The 26,619-nt window shown below is 46.8% G+C and overlaps 1 protein-coding gene across 3 annotated transcripts in view; it reads right to left on the bottom strand.

Moving 5' to 3' along the window:
* Positions 1–26,619, bottom strand: part of RFTN1 (raftlin, lipid raft linker 1) — a 204,621-nt gene that overhangs the window by 55,834 nt on the left and 122,168 nt on the right. For all 3 annotated transcript variants that reach the window (XM_019934416.3, XM_073803679.1, XM_033855280.2), the window contains exon 5: positions 7,843–8,191. In XM_019934416.3, coding sequence (XP_019789975.1) covers positions 7,843–8,191 — 349 coding nt within the window. The remainder of the gene's footprint in view (positions 1–7,842; positions 8,192–26,619) is intronic.

Below are 26,619 nucleotides of genomic sequence, written 5' to 3'. Positions count from 1 at the left end.
AAGACAAAAATACTGCTGTAATTCCTGGAACTTTGTACATCCCTGAACGGACTATTTATAAACCGCAGTGGTGTTTCCTGGGGCCAGACCCATAATACTTAATCAAGTCCATCAAAAATACATCATTGATATGTAAAAATAAATACATTCCAGTAAATGCAGGTTCCTGCCTGGAGTGGTAGGTCGCTCAAACAGCCAGGCAGGCCCTGAGAGTGAGGCTCTGCTTCCCGTCCCTTCATTTATAGCTCAGTTCTTTAAAAATCAATACTCACTACACCCGGCAGCTGACCCTCGCCTCCTGCGACACACGGTGCTGGCCGTGAGCGAGCAGTGTCAGCCTCCGGAAGCAAATACCTGGAATTTCAATCGAAGTCTGGAGGTCTATTTTTGCGTTACTCATTTAGTCAAGCAATCAGAGTCCACCCAGTTTAAAAAGCTTTGCTTACATAGGCTAGTCAGGAATATGCTTTGGTTTCCAAAAATATCTATTTGGATAATAAGAAAGTCCCCACCCTTCTTCCGAAGAAATATTTTAGAGGTCATAAACAATGGTTAACATCAGCAAAAAGGACAAAGGACATTCCACGCTCCTTGCAGGAGATACCTCGCCTAGACTCACATTCTGGGACACTGCAGCCCATATTTCAGTATTTCACAATTTTTCCAGGATCCGAGTACATTACTTTTTAAAATGGAGTCACTCTGCTTTATCTAAATAAGTGCACTTAAACAGGAAACTCTGCTTCACGACCATAAGGGAAAACACTACCGTTTGCCGTAAACAGGAGTGAAAGATGAGGCATGTTCACACCAAGAATGTCCATCCACGTAGCACCTCAAATTATCTCACAGGGCGACTGTATTCTGGGACAAAGGAAGGCTTTCCACAGCCCCAAATGAGCAAGCACCAGCAGAGACCTCTGGGGAGCATTGCTGGGCCACAGACTTCGTCGTCAGCAACGGTGAAGCCGACAGGGAGGCCTTTTCAAGCTATCCATGGGGTAGAGCCAGTTAGGAAGGAGGGGTCCCCATCTTCACAAACGGCCACCTGGATCTTCAACAACCACCGCTGGCCTGTTCATCATCTCCAGCCCAAATTACCTTTCTGGGTCCGCTTACCTGACTCAGGAAGCCATCTACAATCCAGCCAGTAAGTGCTTTCGCAGGAGAAATTAGGTCTTGGTATATGGAGCTAGCAATCCCTAGACTATTTCGTGACTTTCAGATACACACTTTAGGAATGGGGTCATGCAGACAGCACAGAAGGTTTGCAAAGGAGGGAAATCAAGCAATGGATTAGAGCTGGGGGGTGGGGGTGGGACAGGAAGTGATTGGGTGTTTTCCAGTCCAAGGTGCCAGTGGTTCAAATAAGACCTGCAGCTACTAAAGGCAAAAGAGGGTAAGTCATGCTTTAGCGAGTCCTTGACTGCATTTCAATTGCTTCAAAATCAGACCCTGTAAGCTTTTGGGTGCAAGTCGTTCATTTGGGAAGTAATCCCAGGAAACAGAGCAAGAGAGCAGGGACGAGAAACAGAGAAGAGCTGAAAGCCAAGGAAGGCTGCATTGATGAGCGGGTTACTGTCACGGCACCTGGGGACCTGACACACCATATACGCACACCCCATATTGCTCTATGAGGGGCAAGGAAGCCGGGCATTTGTCCTCAGGGATGGAGGCCACTCCTGAGGTGTTCATTCCCTGGGACATCTGCCCAGGCAGAGGCTAGGAAAGCTGTCCTCAGGTGACCCCAAGGTGGGCCAGAGCACCAGTCCCCATGGTCTGCTACAGTCAAGCACAAATGCATACGAATTATCAACAAAGAGAAAAAGAAATCACAGCCTCTGCACGGGAGGATGAGTGGGGAACTGAGAAGTGGCCCAAGTCCAAAACTACAGGACAACACTTGATCACACAGAAGGATCCCCAGTCACATGGCAAGACAAAACCACAACTTTCCCACACGCATGATGAAACAGAACAAGGGAAGGCAGAAGGAGAAGAAGCATGCTTGGGGGCGGGGCAGGGCAGGGGGAGACAGAGCGGGGAGACAAAGGTGGATGGTGGGGTGCCGACAGCGCCCCCTGCCTTCCGTCTGGATCCTCCCCAGGGAGGAGGACCAAAGCCAGAGCCAGAAATAAATTTTTCAGGAAGGAAAAGGAAAGGCTGTTGGAATCGAGAGCCTCCAAAGCATGAGCAGCAATGAAATATTGGAAGAAACCTGCTTCCAGATGCCCAAGCCTTCAGTAAACTCCTCTGTCCCGCTGCCTCCTTGGCCACAATCGTCTTTCTACTCACATGGAAACCAGCCAAGAAAAACTGTCCCCAAACGATGCCCTTTGATGTTTTAATATTCTGACTCTCCAATACATATCCTCACAGGAGCAGTCACCAGGGATTCCAAAAAGACGACCAAATTTGTTTACATTTTCTTAGCTGCTCTGTGACTCTGCCATGACCCCAGCTGGAAGATTTTTCCAGACATGGGACAGAAAGTCCCAAAGGAGGGGGAAGGCATTGTTTCTGAGAATGGCCGCAGGACTGGCCTGGCAGGGCACCCAAGGAGCTTCGAGACTGTTCTGTCTTGCACTTCTATTTCTGTCTCGTTGTCTTGCTGTGTTCCCCTGACATGGGGTGGGGGGGGGGGCGCGGGGGGCTTGCCTTGTGTCATTTAGATCCTTTGTGTCCAGAAAAGGTGGTAGTCCAGAAGACACGGCAGGTGCCACACCTGTGTCTGCTGGATTGACCTGAGCCAGACAAGGGCAAGGAGCTAGGTGGACAGGGGGAGGAGGGCACGTGGGCCTGGAGGCGGGGCCAGCTGGGCGCTGCCGGCCTGCCAGCCAGGTCCGCTCAGGCCTTGCCAAGCTCCTTGGGAACAAGGAGGAAGAAGGTAGACGCCCGGTTCTGAGGCAGGTGCCAGGAAGTAGGGACTTAGGCACGGGACGGAAGCCTGCAGTCTGTCTGCAGCTGCAGCCCCAGAGCGGTGGTAACTTGCAGGTAGCAGGTGGGTCCTGGCATCCCAGGGGACCTCCAGGCTGCAGGAAAGAAAGGGTTCAGAGTCTGGCTGAAAGCATGGGGCTCCCAGGGCCAGAGTGGGAGAAGGAGGCTGGCAAGTTGGAAGGCACAAGTGGGCATCAGACTTGGCCTGGGAGCCGGGCTGGGTGGGACCTCGGGTCTGCTGAGGTCACGGCAGGGGAGCTAAGGTGAAAGGTGTCATTGCGAAGGCGAGGCTGTGGCTGTCTCTGGGGGAAGAGAGGGCAGAAGGGCCTCAGATGCAGATCCCTGCATCTGGGAGGAGGCTGCTTCAGGCACCTCTGGGCCTGGGGGAGGCCTGCTTGCCAGGCCAAGCGTGGGACCCGCTGTCTGCACAGCAATCCACGGGGCTCACTTGTAAGGATGTCCGCGGCCCACAGGACGGGAATGTATTAATGAGGGCCACCACCACCGCCATCATCTCACGTGACCCCAGCCTCCACGGGGGAACGGTGTCCCTTCTATGCCCAGAAGCCTTAAGTGGATCCCCAGAATCACAAGCTGGTAAGTGGCAAAGCCAAAACTCTTCCAAACCCCCAATGCTGGGCTGTGTCCCAAATCTAACACGAGGCTAATTTCATCGGCGCATGGAAAGCGGGAGCTGACAATGACGATGTGCATGTGGGGGGGCGGGGGCGGGCAGGGAGGTGTTCAAGAGCTATTTGTTAATGGACTGAGTGAAAGGCCAGGAAGATGGTGGCAGATTGGGGGTGGGGGACAGAACCACAGGGTAGAACTATTCTGGGGGCTCCGGGACGGGAGGACAAGGGCAGGCTCAGGGGGCATCCCCCCAGAAGAAGCTGCCTGCCAAGGAGGCCTGCTGAGTAGAATCCCCCTCCAGAGAAGGTCACTGCAATCCCCGGCTCGGGTTCCTGGCTGCATCTGTAGGCATTTTAAGTGAGCAGGTGCAGGTAGGAAGGGTAACTCTTGGAAGATTTTGCATTATTATTTCGGTGCCAGTGAGAACCAGCTGACTTTGCGTGAACCTGTGTGGCCTCCTTGTTTCTCCTGCTCAAGTTTCAGCGACAGAGACAAGATGGGAATGCTGGAGGCCAGGAGAGAAGTGCTAGGGGTCCGTCCTGCGACACCTCCCTAACCTTGCCGTGCACTGGCCTGTCTGCGGGGAATGAAGGAAGCTGCCCTCCAGCACAGAAGTGCATGGAGAACGTGGCATGGGAACGCGGTCCTGTCCTTCCCAGGTGCTCTGCATTTCACCAAGAGGCTGGGGCAAGCTAGATGTGAGAAGGGAAGCAGCTTGCAGCAAGGCTCAGGTGATGTCTGCACGGCCTGACCTCAAACCTACAGGAAGTCCCCTAGGACGAGCAGGAAGAAACCCAGGTGAGCATGGGGAGCAGAACCCCTGGACCAGAGCGGTCCCTGCAGCCCGTGGGGAGGGGGAGGAGCGGCCTGCCCTGTTTCCAGATGAGAGCTCCCTGGCAGCCCTCCTGAGGAGCCTCTGCCGCACCAGCTCCCCCAGGCTCCTATAAAGGAAACAAATTAAAGGAGGAAAGGGAGGGGGAAGGAGGGAGGCTCCCTCTGGATTTTTTTTAATTGTCTTGCTGTGATTGCCTATTTAAGCCCACCTGGCAGAGAGAGGAGTAAAAACACTTCACCCTCCTTAGGGGGCCCTGAGAGAAAGGGAGGTGAAAGCTGAGTGAGCAGCGGGGAGGGGGCATTGGGGACGGGGCGGGTGATGGTGCATGGACTTCCCAGGGAAGGAAAGACTTCCCCGGAAAACGATTAGGAGAGAAGCTGGGGTCAATTGAGGGCTATGAATGGGGACAGGGTCCCTGGACAGCCGGCCTTCTGGGAGGCTGAAACTATGGTTGCTCAACTAATGCTCAGACTAGGAGATAACATTTAACTCTATGAGGGCACGCAGGCGACTGTCCTTATCTGTGATACGGGGGTAGTAATAGCATCTTCTGTCGCAAAGCTGTTGTGAAGCCTAGTCAAGACACACAGGGAGAGCTCAGAACAGTTCACTCAGAGGGCTGTCACCATGACGACTGTCCATCCCCTGCAAGGCCACGCCTGTGCACTCGTAACCCCTGTGTGTTCACTGACTGATGGAAAAGACCCAAAGGTTCATTTATTCCACCAAAAGAGAAATAAAGGGTAACAGTGAGACCTGTGGCCTCCTGTGCAGAGAGATCCGTGCCAGCCTCACGAGCAGACAACGGACACACACAGCTGCCTACCAAGCAAGACTGGGGGTTGGGTGGCACTACAAGCCCCTCACAGCTGGAGTTCTCATGCTCTGTTAGGCTGACCACTTCCAGACACACCCTAACCTGCTATTCCTCAGCAGGAACTGATTTTCTCATAGAGAACAGGGACTTGGGGAAATGAGATGCAGGCCAAGACACTTGGGGTATCACGGGGGGCGGGGGTGGTCTCTGTGTGCCCAGCGATGGGGGGAGTGTCTGAGTGATCGAGGGAACAGTCACAGGACAGCAGGAGGGACCTGGGGCGGTGGGTCCCAGGACAAGTCTCCCCAGTTAACTCAACCCCAGGAGGCAGGAAGTCTGGAAGGAATCTTGGAGAAAAGTGGATTCTGGAACAAGGAATATCTGAAAACTCCTGAGGGGACCCTCAGTACCAAGAGCCCCCTTTCTCGAAGGCAGGGTTCTGTGCAGAGGTGGGGGCAATGGTCAGGACGACACAGCCTGTACCCCAGTCATAGGAACCGCCACTTAGGAGTGCTTTAAACGCATCTCTCCTTTCACCTTTCTACAAGAAACTTTTTTTTTTTTTTTTTACGGTACGCGGGCCTCTCACCGCTGTGGTCTCTCCCATTGTGGAGCACAGGCTCCGGACGCGCAGCCTCAGCGGCCATGGCTCACGGGCCCAGCCGCTCTGCGGCATGTGGGATCTTCCCGGACCGGGGCACGAACCCGTGTCCCCTGCATCAGCAGGCGGACTCTCAACCACTGCGCCACCAGGGAAGCCCAAGAAACTTTTTTTTTTTAATCCCTATTTTACAGGGCAAGGAGCTGAGGCACAGGAGGGTATCTTGCTCGGGAGGTGTGGTTCTTAAGCCCTCTGCTCCCTGCCCTCTCTCCTGGGGCCTGTGATGCCCTGAGCCCTCACCCTCCCGGGGCCTGAGATGGTACAACAGAGGGGCTCCAAGGAGGCCAGTCCTCCTTCTTGGGATTCAGCCCGACAGCCACGCAGAAATGGGGGATTCTGAAATAAGACTGGGCTGTTCCTTGGGAGGCACCCACAGGACCCAAACGTGCTCTCAGCTACTCTGTGGGAGCAGAAGTCCCCCAAATGAGCCTCTACTTCAGCACATATTTAAGAAGGATCAAGGCTTTCATGAAACAGTCCTAATCTCTCTCAGAACTGAGGCTGCTGCCAACCCCCCCTCCAAGGTCAACTTTGCAAACAAGCCCCAGAATTAACCAGCCCACAATTTTCTTTCCAGGAACTACTGACATAACAAGAAAAACTATTTCACCCTCTTCTCTGGCTGCACCGCGCGGCCTAAGGGATCTCAGTTCCCCGACCAGGGATAGAACCTGCATCCCCCTGGAGCGGAAGCGCAGAGTCTTAACCACTGGACCGCCAGGGAAGCCCCTCACCCTCTTTTCTATTCTCAAAGTATAAATAGTTCCTCGTCATCTCTAAGAGGCTAACTTCAAGAATTAGTACGTAAATAGTAACATTAACCAGGGAGATGATCCAGGAAGGCCTAAAGAGAAAGGCTTCGTAAGACCTATGGCCACCTCCTGTCAGTCTTGTCACTTGTCACCTCCCAAAGGCTAGAAGAGGCCACGCAGCTCACACGAGGGCCTGGCTCTCAGGAAATGGCTCGAGGCTAGATTTCCTGGAGAAGGAAGACGAAAGGGAATCACGGGGAAATGAAGAGAAACTTAGCTCCCTGTAGACTGAGGGCCTCAGTAAACCTTGTTCGTCTGTCTGAGTACCACACAGGAAAGACCAGGCAGAGAGCGGGCCTGGGCTCACACATCAGATCTATTTCCAGCCTGGGCAACAGATGGACTCTCTGAACCTCAGTTTACTCAGCTGTAAAATGGGCCATGATGCAAGAGCTCACCCACATCATAGGAAAAATGAAGAGATAGTCATAGGAAAGCTTGCTGACCCAGCGCCCGGTCCACAGGAAGTATTAATAAACGTTGGCTATCATCATCCCTGTTGTGTTGCTAGTTGAAATCCCCAACCCAAAGGGCATGCTCTGACGGCCGTTACAATGTGATTCAGCGGAGTCGCTTACTGGTGGCCTCTCCTTGGCAGTGTTCTTTCCACGGTGCTCATCTGTCAACTATACAACTCCCTGAGATCTGGCTGTTTACAGCTGGGTGAGCTGAATCACCAGCTTCCTGCACAACTTGTCCTCAGCTGGCTTTCTTGATTTCCTTCTTCAGGCAGATATTCAAAACAAGGGGTCCAAAAGTGGAGGCTGCTTTCTGCACTGGTGCCCAGCAAAGTTCACACTTCCTGTGTTCACACGGGGTAACTCAGGGGCAGTGCAAGAGCGTGCGGGAGAAACGACCTCCCGTTCTAGAATCTACTTCACACGTGACCATCTGGAGCAACTACGAGTCAACGTCACGTGGTTCTGCCCCCTGCCCCGCCCCCCTTCCCCTCCACACCCCTGGAAGTCACAGCTTCAGGCAGGAGACAGTCAGGAGGCCCAAAAAACAGCTTGACAGTTTCTCCTGTTTGATGGACCGCTCCCTCTACACTCTAGTTCCATTCGTTTTCCTAAAGTGCCAAGGGGATTACTGACAAGCTAGCAGCCTCTCTCTCAGCGGGTCAGAGTCCCAGCACTGACATACTTACTTCCCGAGAGTGGCTCTCCATGCCCTTCCAGTGCGTCCCCATCCGGTCCATCCAGAGTCTCGCTCACCCCGCAGGGAGGGGATTCTGTGCCAACCCCGGCTCCCGAGGGCGAGCCGGGCTGCTGGGCGGTGGGCGCCTCCCCTCTCGGGCCCTGGCCGGGCTCTGGGCTTCTGTCCATCCCCACCGGAGCGTCGGCAGCCCCCAGGTTCTCTGTAGCCACACCCCTGCCAGGCTCCTCTGTCGCATCCCGCGCATCCGCTGGGGGGCTGCCACCTGCCGAGTGCCCAGGGCAGTGGTACTGAGGTATGACCCCGACGAATTTCAGGCCCCGACTCGCAGCCTCCTGGATCTGTGAGGCAAACAGAACACAGGGAAACACGTGAATGGGATGTTCTAGCAAAGGGGCAACGAAATACCTCAGGGAGGCCTTGGAGGACATTTCTGTTGAACACGAAGTCTCTCGAGCTGGCAAAGGTTCCGTGTGTTCAAGGCAGCGTCCACACCCCAACCCTGGCCCAACTGGAGACAGAGAGTGTGGGGCTTTTTTTTTTTAAACTATGGAAAAATAATGCATTTGGCTATGAAGGGCTGCGACGGCCTCTCTTTGAAACACTGTGTTAGTCCCGATTGACAATTGTTTTCTAAGAAGCTGGAAGAAGGTTCTAAAAGGATGAGCTGGAACAAAGAGTGCCTGAAAGAGGAAGTTCATTTTGGTAAGAGTTTATTTTCTTGTTATTTTTTTTTTTCTGATGAATCACCTACTTCCTGCTCATCAGGCTACTATATAACTCAATACGTCTATATAACCATATACTAACTACCAGATGACATTTTATGACCCAAAGAGCTTCCTCTCTGAAACAATTGTTTTGGCAGAGAAGGACAGAGGTGGGGAGAATCACCACCGCGCAATAACTGACGCACGCAGCCCCGCAAGAGGGGACATCTGAGGATATCAGTCCACACCCAGCCCACGGGCATCACTTTGGGCCGACCCATGACTCTGCACCCACCATCCAGTCCAGGTAACAGGTGGCACCTTCTCACCTCCTAAGCCTCAAGATGGGGGACGGATGGCCACACTGAGCTCTGTACCCCGTGAACGCTCCCCTCCCTAAAATATACCCCAGGCAATTGAGTGTAATAGTCATAAGGGAAAAACAAACTGAAAGTAATAGCTGAATAAAATCAAGAAGCGCTGTCCAAAACTAGAAGATGGGCTTTAGGGGACTTTCTGGGCAAGAAGGCTGAAGTCACTTTACAAATAAATCAGGAGGTGGAGACCTCAGAGCTCTGTGAGTCTTAGTCACCAACCCCCAAGTGGATGACCTCAGAAAATCTCGAGGCTTCTGCAGTGATCATCTCCTGTCATTTGAGAATTAGTAAGAAATACCAGCACGGAGCTACTCTCTAAAGGAGAAGCAAGCCTTGGCAGCCCTCCCCGGATGACCCACCCTAACATAAAACAGGAGGTCATTTTAGTTCAACACTGGCCATTCTAGAAAATGGCCTGGAGCAGCTCCACGAATGTACAGCCCAGTCTTTCTGTAAGGTCTAGCCTGTGCTAGATGTAATGATAACAACAGTATTAATTGTCATCTATCACAGACCTACTATGTGTCAAGCCCTACGCTATGCGCTTCATATAAATTGTTTTGCTTAACCCTTGAATGACCCTGCATGGTATCACGATCCTCATTTCAGATGAGGACACTGAGGCCCAGAGACATTAAAGTCATAAAGCAAGCTGTGGGTAGCCAGGTTCAAAGCCAGGTCTGGCTTGGGCCCAAGTTCATTCTCTTAAGTACAAGGTCAAGTGGATACATGTCAAAGCATCCAGTTCTTGGATATGTATGTGCCCACACAAATGCCCATGGTTGGCTCAATTCATGCTTCAAAACTTAAAAAAAAAACTTAAAGTCATCCTTTCCATCCTGAAAATTCATTTTTTACCCATTAATCTGTGATATCTATCTACTCTTAGAAATTGTTTTGGAAAGCTTCTAAAACAACACACAGGTCACAAAAGTTTTAAAAGAAAAGACTGAGGAGATAATTATACCAAAGAGCCTTAGGCTGAGGGAAGGTAATATGTACAAAGCATAGCTCTGAGCTTCCTGGCAGCACAAGCGAAAAGAGAAATGCAAGGGATTTCACAGTCCCAAACGAAATAAGGAAAGACTCCTGGTCAAGAAGAGAGAAGCGTAATGAGCTAGTAATTTGTCTGACATATAGGAGGTGATCAATAAGTATCTGTTGAATGAATGAATGCATTACATAATGAGTGGAAATGTGTCTCCTCTCCCAGAAGAGCTCCTAGAAGGTAGGGATGGAGACCAATTGATTTTTCAGCCCTAGACTCCAACAAACATTTATTAAGTCCCTATACTGGCTCAAACCGACATCACACTTAGGTTCTGGGGGATACAAAATAGGAGTCCTGACTCTCAAAAGATTCAGCCATTTATTGTAAACAGACTTTAAGAATATTATACTAACATGGCACAACAATGCTTATATTATAATGTTATATAAAAAAATCAAGATTCTACACTTTTCAGACACAGTATGACAGCTGTATAATATTTGTGTGTAATTTTTCAAAATTTATCTAATAAGCATGCATATTACCTTTATAATTGAAAAAAGTAAATATTCCAGAAACTTCTCATAGAGGGTGCTAAGCGCAATAATGAATATAAAGGTATAGAAAGGTATAGATTACTTCTGCCTGAAGGGGACACTGAGACGTTTCTCACAGGTCAGGGCTGTAATAAACGAAATGGAGTAAGACTGCAATACAACTAGAAGACGTGAGGGGTGTGGCAGAGCTGGAATGTGCATGCCTCACCGACAACATTCAAATTCAATTTTTTCCCCAAAATATCGTGCTGAACAAATCCTATTAGGGGACCCAATCTGCGGGAGGCTTTGAAGGATGAATAGGAGTTCACCAGATGGGTGAATAAAAGGGACAGGGCAGTGCAGGTAAAGAGATGGATGGATCATCACGGGCAAAGGCTTGATGGTGTGCAACAGCCTGAGTATTGAAGAAATTTCTAGAAACATTTCTGGAACATGACATGAGAAGCCAGGAGTGCGCAGAAATGAGGCTGGACTGGAAATCACAAGGGCCACACCATCGATGTCACAGAATACCAAGCCAACAAAGGCTCTGACTTTGCCCCACAGCAACAGGTCCTTAACTTTCGCACCATAGTAACTCTTTTTTTTTTTTTTTTGCGGTACGCGGGCCTCTCACCGTTGTGGCCTCTCCCGCTGCGGGGCACAGGCTCCGGACGCGCAGGCCCAGCGGCCATGGCTCACGGGCCCAGCCGCTCCGCGGCATGTGGGATCTTCCCGGACCGGGACACGAACCCGTGTCCCCTGCATCGGCAGGCGGACTCTCAACCACTGCGCCACCAGGGAAGCCCCATAGTAACTCTTGAGACAGAGGAGGTGAGGGTCGAGGGTCTGAGGGCAAAGCACAAGATTTCTTTGAATGCTCATCTTTTATCTTAAACATTAATGAAAATGTGGTATCCTGCACCTAGTACTGCACAGTATCAAAACTTAAAAAGATGCTCAAGTTAAATGGTAAAGATGCTCCCCCCTCCCCATTTCAAACCTTCCAGGGAAAGTGTGTCTCAAGAATATGAAACACCTTCATGCACAAATCTTTGTCTGCAGCTCTATTTACTTCCTTGGGGTGGATTCCTGGAAGTGGAATTAATGGGTCAAGGGATATCAGCTTTTCCAAGGCTTGGTACAGGCTGCCAAATTGTTTACGAGAAAGGGTGAGTAGTCTTTTTTAACTAGACGACCCGCATTTAGATTTTATAAAGATCAGTATTTGGCTAGACCCTCGGGGCCCTGACGCCTTTGGTTTTCTACCTTATCCTAGAACGGGGACTTTCTTTTCTTTTTCGTAATGTCACTTGACTGTGTTTGTCAAACTGAATCCTGTTTGTTTCTCGTTCACTCGTGTATTCATTTATTCATTCCTAACCTTCATTAAGCAAGTCTCACACACATCAGAAAGGTGGGCACTAGATGGTGTTCATCAGGGTTCATCCCTGGCCACCAGCTCTCCTCGCCCCAAGCTCCCCATGGGAACCTCCTCTACTCACCTGGACTTAGCCACTCGTCATATGTTAATAATTCCCAAATTTGGACTTTCCAGTCCTGACTTTCCTCTGGAGCTCAGACCTACATGACCAATGATCACAGCTGATGGGTCTACTGTGGACCTTGTCCCTCACACTGGAGTAAAGGCATCTTCTTCAGTTCTTCCCTTTCTGTAACCCTGTGTAACTGCTCACCACATCCTGCCAGATTTATCCCACGATGTCTCTGGAATCCCTCCCCCGTTCTCCAGACATCTCAGATCCCTTTACTTTCAGGGGCTCATCAGCGGCTGGACACCACCATGACTTCAAGCTACACCAGGTCTTCAAGATGGTGGAATCGAATCCATACAGAAGATCAAATCCTGAATATCCAAGCCACTTTGGGTAAGGAATTCCCCACAGACTGTCACACGCATGCCCAAAGAGTTTCTCTAACATCTGTGATTAGATCATGGCAAAGCCCAGATCTGACTCTGAGTGTCTTAATGCAAACTGGTGCGCCTTCCACATTACACAATCCAACCTGTGCCAAGATGCCCAGTCGGATACGAGTTTAAACTGAAATACACCCTCATCCACCTTTTCTCATGTTTGCTGCATTTAAAAACCATCCCACCCCCAACACTTAAAGGAGTAACAATTGCTGGTTTAGGCATCAAAAATTAACGTTTTCAACTGACCCAAGACTTCATTCAACTGATCTATGATGAGTAAGAACAAATTCAATGGTAACTATATTTTCCCAACCTAAAACCAGAGATCATGATGTGAAAAAGATTTATTTTTTCTTTTTGAAAACTTTATTTCTATAAAGGCTCAATGCATTGGCAAATGATGTCATCTTTGGTTATATATTTCAAGAATCATTTTGATTAAAGATAACAGCATGACATTGGGATAGTTCCTGATACTCTAGGATGTCCTGTCTGTTACCCTACTCTCAAAATGAATACCATGCTGCTGCGTCTGAGTGCAAATATATACTTTGTCTGGTCTTATACACATATTTGTTTAGAGTACATTTATCAACTAGGGTAAAACCAGTTAGGGAGAAATGGGACATGGGTTGAGTTTGGGAAAAATGAAAGACATAAGTAACACAGGAAAAGGAGCAGAAAAGACTTCTGCTGATGGGTCAGTAGGAACTGGACTACCCACAGGCCATATGAGATGGCACAGGTGAAGGGTTAGAGGGAGTCCAGGACAATCTGGTCTGAATCTAATGAAGAAGGTGTCATGGTTCATTTTATGTGTCAACCTGGATAAACTACGGTGACCAGTTGTCAACACTGGCCTAGAAATTGCAGTAAAGGTATTTTTAGATGTGATTAACATCTACAGTCCATTGACTTTAAGTAAAGCAAATCACCCTCTATAATGTGGGTAGGCCTCACCCAATCGGTTGAAGGCCTTAAGAGCAAAGAGTGAGATCTTCCAAAGAAGAAGGAATTCTGCCTCCAGACAATCTGCCTGAGTTTTCAACCTTCAGACTCAAGGCTGCAACATCACTCTCACCCGAACCTCTAGCCTGCCAAATGGCCCTGCAGATTTGGGACTGGCCAGCTCTCACAATCACATGAGCCAATTCCTTAAAATAAATCAATCTCAATTCCAGTCTCATGATATAGACAGACAGATAGACAGATGGATAGCCCTATGAGTTGTTTCTCTGGAGAAATGTCATAGAGGAGAAAAGCAGGTGAAGGGAGTGAGGGGAAGAAGACCACACAGGGCAGGCTGCTAGAGGTCTCCAAACTCCAAGCGGAGTGGGTGTGAAAGGAAGGCATGGCTAAGAGCTCCCAAAAGTCAGGGAGAGAAATGTGCTCCAAACAGGAACAAAGAAGGACTCAATCTGGTGTTGATTAAAGGTCCCATGGAGAGGCGGAAGTGTACAAGAAGGTGGAGAGCAGTCACCACTGCCCAGGTGAAAGAAATCTCCCCACCATATTTTGAGGTGAAAGAATTAAATCTGTAACTGTTAGATTTAATTTCTATAAGTTATAAGCAGTTTCTAACTTTAGGATGAACTTACTGGAATCCCTATAAATAATGAGCTAATTAGTGCTAGGAATCAGAAACTTACTGACCTCTTAAAAATATGGAGCTATACTATCCAACATGGTAGCCACTAGCCAACTATGACTATTTAAACTTAAATTAATTCAAATAAAATTAAAAATTCAATTCCTCAGTCACACCAGCCACATTTCAAGTATTCGATAGCCTCTGTGGCTGGCGACTACAGTATTGGATGCAAATATAGAACATTTGGTGCAAATATAGAACATTTCCATCGTCACAGAAAGTTCTACTGGATAGACAGTGCTGTTGTGGGGCATAATAAACCATATGAAATACTGAGCAATGGAAACAGAGCTTTCAGTAATGACTGCAGATGCATATAATATAGGGTCAAGACCAAGACACACACACAAACATCCCAAATGGACCCTAGACCAGACCAATGCCCACTGTGACCCTCCTCATAACTCATGGGCCACCATTTCATGACAGCTGACATTTTAAAGCCTTTGGGGATCCATGACATACATAGGGAACCTACAAACAGAGGCATGGACCGTATGTCAAGAACAGGTGCAAAAATGCTGTTCTGGGTTGCACGGTTACACATGAGTCTTTACGGTGAATATTTTACCACACACACACAACCCTTCTCATCTTCTGTCGCCTAAACTCTTGTACCAGCTTTCTGAAAATGGAGGTTCAAAAATAACATGGGTTTTAGCTCAAGTCTGAAGCTGCCTTTAGTTCTGACGTGTTAACAGTTTGCCTCAGGAATTGAAACTTTGACCAAGTGCTGCTGTGTGTTAGCTCCGTTATGAGGCCACAAGGAAAGATCATGTAGACCTCTGGTGTTGTGGTTTTCTCTTTCAGTGACTGAGAGGTCTCAGAATGAGCCCTAGACAAGAAGTTTGAGACCTAAAGCTTTGGACTCAACCCTGACATTCACTAGCTATGTTACTGGTCAACTCAGTTGATTTATCTGAGCTTCAGTTTCCTAATCTATAAAATGGGGATAATAATACCTATTTATTCATTCACTAACTACTTACTCAATATTTACTATGTGCTGGGCACTAGGTGCTGGGGAGGCAAATAGGCACTATCCCTGACGCCTTGAGTTTAATATGTGTTGATCTAACTCAAGGGGCAACTCAGAGACTCTGAAGAGTCCATGTGATCTCTCCTTCTCAACCTGCCTATGCTCAGTTTGAGGGACCACCGTCTGCCCCCTTAAGTCCCTGGCAAGGCTGAGGTTGAAGGAAGAGGTACTATTTTATTCTCCTCTGCTATTAGGAGTGATTTGGTGGGAAGCTTGGGAAATGATGGAAGAACTTGGAAAACTGTAAACTCCCTTAAAAGCAAAAGGAAGAGATGGGGTCCAACACTGGGGTAGGAGCAGAGAACAAATCCATCCTTTGGTGGTTCAGGGAAGGTAGTCCTGACAAAAGGAGTTTTACTGGCCTTCCTTACCTGTGTTAACTGATTCGGTTCTTTCACTCAGATTGTGCCTATAATTTCACTGTTCACTGAAAATGTAGTTCATGGGAAATCAATAGAACTAAGAGGGGGTGTGCTGTTAAGCTCCCTCAAAGATCTTCAACTAATTTCTAAAGCCCCGTGAAAACCAACCCACCAGAAGATCCCAACCTAATGTCAAAAGTCTAAATCAGAGATGCAAAAGAGAGGTGAACAAGGAGAGACCTATCTGTGGGGAGCAATCCAATTGTGTCTCAAAGAGCAAGTGCCAGCAGGGTAGGGCCAGAGCAGGATCTTAGGAAGACCTGGGACCAGCATCTCCAGGATGCTGTCAGGAAACTTGCTCCAGGTTTTGTCCCTACTTTTCTTTATTTGTTAGCATCATTCTTCTTTCTCTTCCAGGACCAATTTTCTCCATGTGGCAGAAACTATGGCCATTGCCAACTTCTAAGTTTTTCTGCTCATAGCTTAGCCACTGGAGATAGAATGTCAAAAACTTCCTGGCTACACACAAGTAAAAGATCTCAGGGAAGGGCTCTGATTGGCTCAGCTTAGGTCAGGTGTCCACTTCTGGGCCAATCAGCTCTGGCCATTGTTAGGGTCGCTCCTATGGAATTCACATAGCTGGACTGTGGGAACAAAGAAGCTTTCAGAAGAAAAGGAATTTCAGGGCAGAAGAAATACATATTTAATATCTGTCATGTAGACACATCATCTGATGGGAAATAAAATTTGAAATTTGTTCCGTACCCACGTGTACTAACGTGAAGAAGAGAATATAAGGTAACCGATACTTAAGCTGAGCAAAACTGAGCAAGTAAGGCCATACCGATCACAACAGTGTTGATATGTTTTGGTCAAAGTGGAACCTGTGTCAGTGCTCCAGGTTATTTTGTCTGCAGAGATGCCCATTCTCCTCCTTTTCTCGGGCTATCTTTATCTCCATCAGGTCTGCTCAAGATTTCTTTTCTCAGCTTTACTGAGGTAAAATTGAAGATTATTTCTTAGGAATATTTTCTGGAGTCAGTGTCCAACCCCCAAGCTTTCCCCTACACAGAGCAGAGGCACCCAGATCAGGAGGACACAACAGAGAGTCATGAGCTGGGGCAGACAGGGGTCACCTCTGGCAGATTTGCACGATCCCTGCAAATCCCTAATCTCCCTCAATGTCTGCCCATCAGCAGAACTTTGCATGGACGTGCTCAGAAGAGGATCTTGGAGCAAAAGCAAAGACCGTGGCATCATCCAGGCAGGAAAACTGAGGGACCTTCAAGTCACAGGACCTCAGAAGGATCTGCATCTCCCACCAAGGCTACAAGATGCCCCCAGGCTTCCGCTAAGGCCAGTGCACACCCACAAAGAAAATGGAGAAATCAACCTCAAAAGCTTATGTCAGCAAAGCATTTAAAGAGACTTTCATCAGAGTCGCATGGGAAAGTCGAAGGATGTGCAACAGACTTCACGGTTTGTCAGTCTTGTGGCTGCTGAAATCCATGGTTGGTAAAATAACCTGACCCACAGGTAGAATATGTGCATACGGAATGGTTTGGGGGAAAGAATCCAAGAAGGAACAAGGCTAGCAAAGGCAAAGAGGTAAGAAAGCGTCCTAAGTTACGCAGAGGACAAACGTCCTGCACCAAAAATCCATAATCACAGTAGCTTCCATCTACCGAGAGCTCACCATGTGCCAAAAGCTCTTCTAAGGGCTTTGCGTGGATTAACTCATCTCATCCTTTTGTAACAATAACAGTCGATTTTCTTTCTTATCCCCATGTTACAGATCAGAAAACTGAGACACAGAGAGGTTGCACAGCTTGCCCAAGGGCACACAGCTAGCAAACGGCAGGTAGGATTCAAACCTAGTCAGCCTGGCTTCAGAGTCCATATTCCCACCTGTTACACAGCGTGTATTTACTATAGCATGTTCTACACTCTAAGCTATACTGTGAAATACCAGGGCTTGATCTTGGAGAGTGCTGAATCTTTAGAGTCTGGACTTCTTTTCTGGAGGCAATGAGATGCCATCACGGTTTCTGGCAGCAGTGACATAATCAGCCCTTTTCCAAGCAAAATTAATCTTTCCACAGGATGTGGTATGAATGGGGGAGGAGGGTAAAAGGAGGGAGGCAAAGAGAGTGGCTGGGGGCCCGGGAGTCACCGCAGGGCTCGTGGGAGAGGCCAGAAGAGCTTACACCTGCCATGGGGAAGGATGGGCGAGGTAGACGGGAGACCCAGAGTAGACATGGCAGTCCAGGACTAAAAGGTGATACACCACGAGATTCCGGTGTGTTGAAACATTGGTAAACTGTCGTGCAAACTTTAAACAGTTTGACACTTTTGAAAGCAAAAGGTGAAGCTATCAATAATTAGTCTGTGACGACAGGCATGAGCTAGAACTGTCCAAGCTAACCCAGACACAGGGTCACTTCGTTACACGCGACCAGCAGTGAGGACCGAGAAAGCTGCTTTTAAAAAGTACCAAACACACGGGTGACAGCTCTCCTCACCCCTCGCTGTCCAGCATGGGACCCGCTCCCTCCGCCAGCCATCCCTCCTGCCCTTACATCCTTGGCTTTCTGTGGCTAGCCCCTCCCACAAAGGTCAAGTCCCTCCAGTCCACTCACGGTCACAAAAAGAACAGCTCAGGGTTTTCCATCTAGACCGGCAGTGGACTTGGCTGTCCTGCAGTCCTTCCGCCCCCTCTGCCAGCTCTCCTGTCCTGTCTTTCCCCGTGAGACCTACCCCACGCCTCCTTCACTTCCTCCTCCTTCACTATTTTACACTCCAAGTCCGTTCCCATCTGAGGCCTCAGCATCTGCAGCTTCCTCTATTTGGGATGCTGTTTCCCTCCCCTCCCCACGACTCGTTTCTCCTTGTCACCAGGGTGCCCTCTTCCCATATGGCCTTCACTGACATCCCAACCTAAAAAATGGTCACCCGGTCACTCTTCAGCACATCTCTTTGTTTAATTTTCATCGTATCACTTATTTCCACATTTCTAAACTATTGTCTGTCTTTCCCAGTTGAATGAGAGCTCCGTGAGGGCAGGAATGTTGTCTGTGTTGTCCCCCGCTTTGTCCCCAGCATCTGAAACAGTTCCTGGTCCCTGGTAAGTACTCAGTAAATGTTTATGCAAGGAGTGAATAGTCAGGAGATCAAATTTGCAGAATCTGAGGTTACTTCTGAAAGGAAACTTCTATGAGTCTACAGTTTCAGGAAATATCCATCTGGGGCCAATAACGTTTTACAAATACACTCATTTGAGATTGTGGAATGTGCACATTGTTCGCTACTTGTATCATTTTTAACAGTGAAGAAAACTGAGGCTGCAGGTACCTGGCAGTCCTTGGGTTTCCAGTTCATCTCGTAACAAACCAGGTCAATCTTCCCCTCAGGAGAAGGAAAATATGCAGAGGCAAACAATTTGTTAATATCAGTACTTGTCATCACAGTAAAAAAATGCCTCATAACTGGGCATTCCACTGGGGCTTCTTTCAAAAGGCACTGCCTAAGACAGTGCATTTCCAGAAAAGAAAAGAAAAGGGGGGGGAGGGGAGGGGAGGGGGAGGGGGAGGGGAGGGGAGGGGAGGGAAGGAAAAGAAAAGGGAAGAAAAGAAAAGGGAAGGAAAGGAGAGGGGAGGGCAGGGGATAGCAGGGGAGGGGAGGGGAGGGAAGGGAAGGGAACGGAAGGGAACGGAAGGGAAGGAAAAGAAAAAAGAGAAGAAAAGAAAAGAAAAAAAGAACCAGCTAGAATCTAGAATCCTGGAACTGCTGATGCTGACAGCCCCAATTTTATCCTTTGGTAATAGCAGTGACCCTGGAATTATAAGCTTGGGGGCAAAGAACCTCAAGGGCTTATTAAGATTCCTGGTAATGTTCTGGAAAATGTGTTTGAGAGTCTTCATGGAACTCAAATCTCAGCACCACAGTTAAGTGACTGAGGCAAAAGAACCTGAGTTTAGAGAAGTTTAATCAGGAGCAGATGTTTCCCTTCACACCACATTGCTGCGTTAACATCCAGAATCCATGACTTTTTTTTTTTCCCCACCACTGCCTGACTTACACAGGCCTCCAGAACATTAATGAAAGGCACTTTAACAAAATGTTGAGCTGGCGCTGTTGGACCAATGCTGTCCTAGTTTTAACCCTTAGTTAAAAAAAAAAAACACCCCTTTTCTGTCCCCATGACTCCAGACCAGCAAAAATATAACACAGTCCTAATGGCATTTGAAACCCTCACAGTAAACAGAGCAGTGAAACTAAGTACTTGGGGATGGTTTCCATTACAGTGTGCTAAAGAAATGAATGTTTTATTGTTCTTTTTGTAAATACCCTGGAGAACCCTGGGATGGTTTTTCTAGAAGATGAAAATGATCTGAGAGTTTCAGATCTCGGGAAGGTATGTGATCTCTTTGCGTAACAAATAGGGTGGTTGTTTTTGGGGGGAGAGGACTTTCCATTTACAACTGTTGAGAATTACACTTAAAGATGATTTCCAATACCCAATAACCCTTATATTCAATACTCAACTCCTTATTTCCACTTCTTGCCTTCATTTTTATTTTTTCTGTATTCCATATGAGCCCCAAATGGTCTCAAAGTTCTCCCCTAGTAAATGACCATAGCATGTCTGAATTCATGTCTGTGGCAGGTTGTATTTTCCAAAGATATCCTTCATCCCACATGACAGGCTGGAACCTTGTCACTCCCCTGACAAGAGGTGGAATCTATATGTGTCTCCTTGGACCACTATGGCCCTTGACCAATGAGTAAAGTGAAGAGGAGACTATGCAACTTTTGAGGCCTGGTCATAAAATTTCCACGAACTTCCACCTTGTCTTGGGCGAAGAACCCAGCCATATGTTTTGAGGAAGCCCAAGCAGTCTGTGGAGAGGCCTGTAGCCAGCACTACCACTGCGGAGCACAGGGCTCCGGACACGCAGGCTCAGCGGCCATGGCTCACGGGCCCAGCCGCTCCGCGGCATGTGGGATCCTCCCGGACCGGGGCACGAACCCGTGTCCCCAGCATCGGCAGGCGGACTCTCAACCACTGAGCCACCAGGGAAGCCCTGGGTGCACCATCTTGCAAGTGTATTCCCCAGCCACTGACCAGAGGATACCACGTTGAGCAAGGATTAGCTGCCTTGCCAAGTCCTGCCCAAGTTGCACATTTGTGAGCAAAATCAATGAATGGTGTCACTGTAAACCACTATGTTTTGGGGTGGTTTGTTACACAGCAATAGACATTCTCTTAAAATACAGTAAGCCTCACTAATTCATACCTATGGGAAGATACCAGACTGCAGTACTTTCTTAAAGTAAAATCCACAATCTTTATAAAGGATGCTGTGAGGAGCGCTCTCAAACATGTGGAAATGTAAACAAGGATAACACAAACACTTCCAGGGAGTGGGCCTCTAGGGACCTGCTTTCATAAAGAGGTAAGAGTAATTTGTAATTAGCCTCTCAGTTTGTGATGATGCATCTGAACTGGTGGCACAGGCGGGCTCCCGGAGGTGAGCACGGCCCCCGCAGCGTGCCTTACATTATTAACTGGCTGAGCAAAACCGTAGGCACACGGAGGCTCGGTTCTTGTTTATCACATGTTACAAACGCGCAGCACATGCATTAGTGATTATGTCTTACTATTTAGGAACGCCACAGGACGATGCCCACGTTCCCAGGCACCATCAGACTCAGAAAGAGTCACCGAGAAACCCTGTGCTTGAGGCTTCAGGAAAAAATCCATCTGCATTCTTAAGGTGTCATAAAGAGAATCTTCCCTTGCCCTCCGGGGAGTGTCTCAGAGGTCAGAGTGGCAAGAGCATCTCTCATTCAAAATGGGAAGTCTTTGAAATAAAGTTTCCACCCCAACTGAACGATGAAGAGTTCCATCAAAAGCTAAATTTATTTCTACCAAGAATATATTTAAACACTTTGTTTTAAAGTTTTTCCGTCTCTTCAGGTATACTGCGCTCAATAACGTCCTTATCACCCCACCAATAGCATCCCTATCACTGCCAACGATAACGTCCCTACTTAAAGGAAGGGTGGTATGTGTGTACAATGGAACATTATTCAACCACGAAAAAGAAGCCGATCCTGCCACTTGCAACAACATGGATGGACCTGGAAGGCATTGTGCTAAGTGAAATAAGTCAGACAAAGAAAGGTAAATACTGGATGATATCACTCATATGTAGAATCTAAAAACGTCAAACTCAAAGAAATGTAGAGTAGAATGGTGCTTACCAGGAGCTAGGGGGGCAGGGGAAATAGGGACATGTTGGTCAAAGGGTACGAACTTCCAGTTGTAAGATGAATACATTCTGAGGATGCAATGGACACCATGATGACTGTAGTTAACAATACTGTATGTGTTGTATAATTGAAATTTGCTAAAGGAGTAGATGTTAATATTTTCAGCACACGTGGGAAATGGTAACTTTGGATTAACGTGGTAGTCATTTAACAATATCTCAAATCATCACGTTGTACACCTTAAACTTACGCAATGTTATTTGTCAGTTATATCTCAATAAAGCTGGAAAAAAGCAAGCTCTCTACTACCGCACCAATAACATCCCTGCTATCCCAAACAATAACATCCCTACTAGCCATCCTCCACAGCGACCTTTTCAGTACCTAGGAATGCTGCTATAAGGCTAACAGAATGGACATACAGACTGGGAAGTAATTAATTAGATGGGAAACCTTGGTTTAGCCTATTTTCTCTTATTGCTTAGGCTAGGTTTATAATAGTTATTAGAATATGTGGGCCATTGTTCCAAACATACTTCTACAGATTACAGCACCACTCACAAAATGGTCATCTATCTTATTTTTCAGTCCTTTAAACACTTAAGAAGTGTTAAGTGAATCATTTAGATTTTCCTTACAACAGATTTTTTTTTTCCATTGGAGTGTTAAAAGGCAATATTTACTTTTAGCTTTAAAAAAAGAAAATAATAGCTCTTGTACCGAACTCCAATCACAATTAGTTAAGGGGGAAGACAAAAATCATTGTCAGTCAACAAACATTGATTTACTAGATGAAGAACACAGGGAATATTAAGATGTGCCCAGGAAGATTCACAAAATGAGGGCACGTGGCACTAAAATTCAGCACGCCACCATTAAAAACCAGAATTAATCAATAATTTTTTTGATAATGAGGGAGAAATAATTTAAAAGTCAGGTTGACCACACAATCACAGAATATTCAAGATGACGGATGTGCAAAAACTCATTTGACACATAAGAGAACCAAAAATTTGCGAAAATGATGTGTCCCTCCTAAATGCCGGCCCATGATTCGTTAAGCAGTAGGTTTCCTTTAGTGGAATCAGGGGACAATTCTGGAACTGGGCTTTTAAAGTTCCAGATTTCTCCTGGAAGAGGCAAGTTGGTTTCAGGAATTGAGTACTTGGTAAGCAGCCCCTCCCTACCCCCTCCCCAAGCCATCCTCAGCACTGCTAACTGGTCCTAATGGGATCGGGCTCTTTGAACGGGAATTCTCCCAAAAGCAGAAGAGGGGAAAACCTTACATGGGTTGTAACCCTGTCACACCGGCTCTCAAAACCCTCCGAAAAGATTCCACATAATCTCCAGCAATAAAATTGAAACCTTCCAGTTTGGGGGAAAGAGCCACCCGCCAGGATAAACTCCATCTCTCAGACGAGACACTCCACCCTCCACGTGCCAAGAGGTCAGGCCCAATTCCCACACTCGCTATCTGTGCTAGATCCCAGACATAGCAGCAGGCAGGAGGTCTCACTGAGCAGGGATGCTCAGAACCTCCAAACAACCCAGATGGGAAAGTTCAACCGGGCTGTAAACCCGTCAGCTACCACATGTGTTCACTGACAGCACATAATTAGCGCTCACAACATGTTCCCCTCCCATAAAAGATATATATTTTTTGCATGCCATACATGCCACTTTGGAAACTTCCCTGGTGAGAACAGCAAATTCCATATTTGTAAACACGTCTGGTGGGAAGAATGAAGGGGAATCCGGTGACATTATAAACCCTCCCAAGTCACTTCCAGGGAGGGCTGACTCAGCAAGTTTCGACCACCCCCAAGCACAGACAAAAGCGACCGCAAGTGACAGGAAGGAGAAAACACGTGAGTGTCCGTCACCTTGGTGTTCCCTGCCTCACCTCCAAAAACCTCTGTCCCTATACAGTTCTGACACCTTTCAAGCCTCGGGAATCCACGGGGTCTCGCTCCGTCATTGCATAAATATTCATTGCGCATCTACTATATCAGCGGTCCCCAACCTTTCTGGCACCAGGGGCCGGTTTCGTGGCGGGGGCGGGGGGAGGGATGGCTCAGGCGGTAATGCGAGCAATGGGGAGCAATGGGGAGCGGCAGATGAGGCTTCGCTCACTCGCCCAGGCGCTCACCTCCTGCTGTGCGGCCCGGTTCCTAACCAGCTGCTGCCCCGGGGGTTGGGGACCCCTGTAATATATGACCCCCGCTCTTCCCGGCACGGAAAAAAAGACATGGGAAATAATAAACATAATAATTAAGTAAAAATAGTAAAGTATCTTCAGAGGCAAAAGAGGTACAGATACAAGAGAGATAGAGTGAAGGGAATCACTAGGGTGGGGAGGGCAGGGGCTAAGGTGCTCTTTAAACAGATACACACTGCTATATATAAAATAGATAACCAACAAGGACCTACTGAACAGCACAGGGAACTATACTCAATATTTTATAATAACCTATATGGGAAAAGAATCTGAAAAAGAATATACATATATCTACATATATATACAACTGAATTATATATATATTGTATATATTATATTCAGTTATATATATAACTGAATCACTTTGTTGTACACCTGAAACTAACACAATGTTGTAAATCAACTATACTTCAATAATAAATAAAATGATGGGCAGGGTGCTGAGAAAGCGAACTCGAGCGAAGATGTGAAGGAAGGGAGGGAGTAGGCACGCAAGTATCTCGGGGGAAGATGGTTCATAAAAGTGATGTCCCCTGCCACGAGTTAGACCGAATTCAATAACCACAACTTGGTGACCCGATTCACAGTGAACTGAAAGGGGAAATACACAGTGCATACAAAATCCCACGCTGCATCTCCAGGATGTAACCTGGATATCCCCTGGGTTTTACCCCCCCCCCCCAAATATTATTTCTCAGGAAAGAGGGAGTTAGTTCACACATTTACAGACTTTTACAAAGTCTCTCACAAGGCAAGGACTCTCTGTCAGTTTATTTTGAACAACAAATACCGACTGGGGAAAGCACACCAGTCAAAGTTTATTTGGGACGTTTACTGAAGTCATCTGATGCATTTGAGTTTTTAAAAGGAGGTAAATACATTCAGCAAAAGCTTAAAATAATTCCTATAGCGTGAAACAAAATTTGGGGGGAGCTGTAGTAAGCATGCTTCTTAAAGATAGCTTTTCAAAACAGTGCAAGGAATTCTATGCACGAATGCAAATGTGCTACTGGGACCTGGATGAATCTCACAGACAGAGTGTTGAGCAAAAGACGCCATTTACAAAGATTACACTTACATAAAGTTCAAAACCCGGCTAAGCTAACCTTTGGTGTTAGAAACTAGACAGAGGCTACCTTTGGGGAGGAGAAGGAGGCGGGGTAATGGGAGTGGCCATTGGTGGTTCCCTGAGCTGTTCTGTTTCTTGACCTGGGTGCTGGTACCCAGGTGAGTACATTTTGTGCAAACTCACTTACGATTTATGCACTCACCTGTATTTATGTTATTTTTAATAAAGAGATTTTAAAAGAGCTACGCAGAGTAAGTGGTTGCATTATGGTGATTTCTCATTCACGTATGAGCTGGATAAGAAAAAACTATCCTAATGTCAAATGAATGGGCACTTAGGACTTAGGATAGAGTTTCCAGTGATAGCATCATTCATGAATTTTAAGAGTGCCAAATTCCACACAATTTGGATGAAAGTAAACACGATGATCTTGAAACCTGTGTTAGAAACTCCCAGAAGTCCCTCTGGTGATGACAGAGACACTAAGGGCAAAGATGCATGAAAAGGGTTGGAACAAAATTGTTTCACGAAATGTAAACATGGGGCGGGGAAAGCACTATTTCCAAATTTATGTGTTTTTAGATAATTTAAAGTATGCATGAAGAACTAAATTAATAATTAATATTCTAAAGGAGATGTATTTCAAATATATTCCTCAAAGGTTATATAGTAAAGTTGACCCCAACGTATTTTTTGGATCTTTCCATGAGGAAAATTTTCTTTCAGTTGTCTAATAAATGCTTCTTCTTGTGGCTGACAAGACTCAAAATCACACATATTTTCTGTCAATTTAGAAAACACGGAGAACTGAAAATTGTTTAAATAAATGAATCCTACAGAACTATGCTGTCCCAGACAGTAGCCACCAGCCACACATGGCCATCAAGCATGGGCAATGTGGGTGGTGCAACTAAGGAGCTGAATTCTTAATTGTATTGAATTTTAATGAATTTAAACTAAATTTAAAAACCGAAGCTGCATAAACTATTTTTCTGTTAAACACAACTTTATTTTGTAGGCCACTTCACTTTACTGAAAATTTGGCATCCAAATGGAGACGTGATACAAGTATAAAATAGATACCGCATTTCCAAGATTTCGTTGGTAAAGAAATAAAATAAAATATCTCATTACACATTGAAAACATAATATTTTGGATCCATTAGGTTAAACGAAGTATATTACTAAAATTAATTTCACCTTTGCTTTTATTTTTTTAACAGGGCTACTAGCGAATTTGAAATGACACAGGGGCTCAAATTATATTTTTATTGGACAGCGCAACTAAGGAATAAAATGCCACTTTTTAAAAGATTTTATTGAAGAATAGTTGATTTACAATGTTGTGCTAATTTCTGCTGTATAGCAGAGTGATTCAGTTATATAGACATATACATTCTTTTTATGTTCTTTTCCATTATGGTTTATCACAGGATATTGAACATAGTTCCCTATGCTCTACAGTAGGACCTTGTTGTTTATCCATTCTATATATAATAGTTTGAAAACGCCACTTTTGATTAGGGACCAAAGGGAAGAGATAAAAGAATGAGAATCAAAGCTGGAAAAGCCAATATATTTGAAGATCTGATTAACAA

Source organism: Tursiops truncatus, chromosome 4, assembly GCF_011762595.2.
Source record: "Tursiops truncatus isolate mTurTru1 chromosome 4, mTurTru1.mat.Y, whole genome shotgun sequence".
In the NCBI taxonomy this organism is placed as follows: domain Eukaryota; kingdom Metazoa; phylum Chordata; class Mammalia; order Artiodactyla; family Delphinidae; genus Tursiops; species Tursiops truncatus.
Note: the sequence above shows the minus strand (reverse complement) of the source record. Positions and strands in the feature narration are given on the sequence as shown.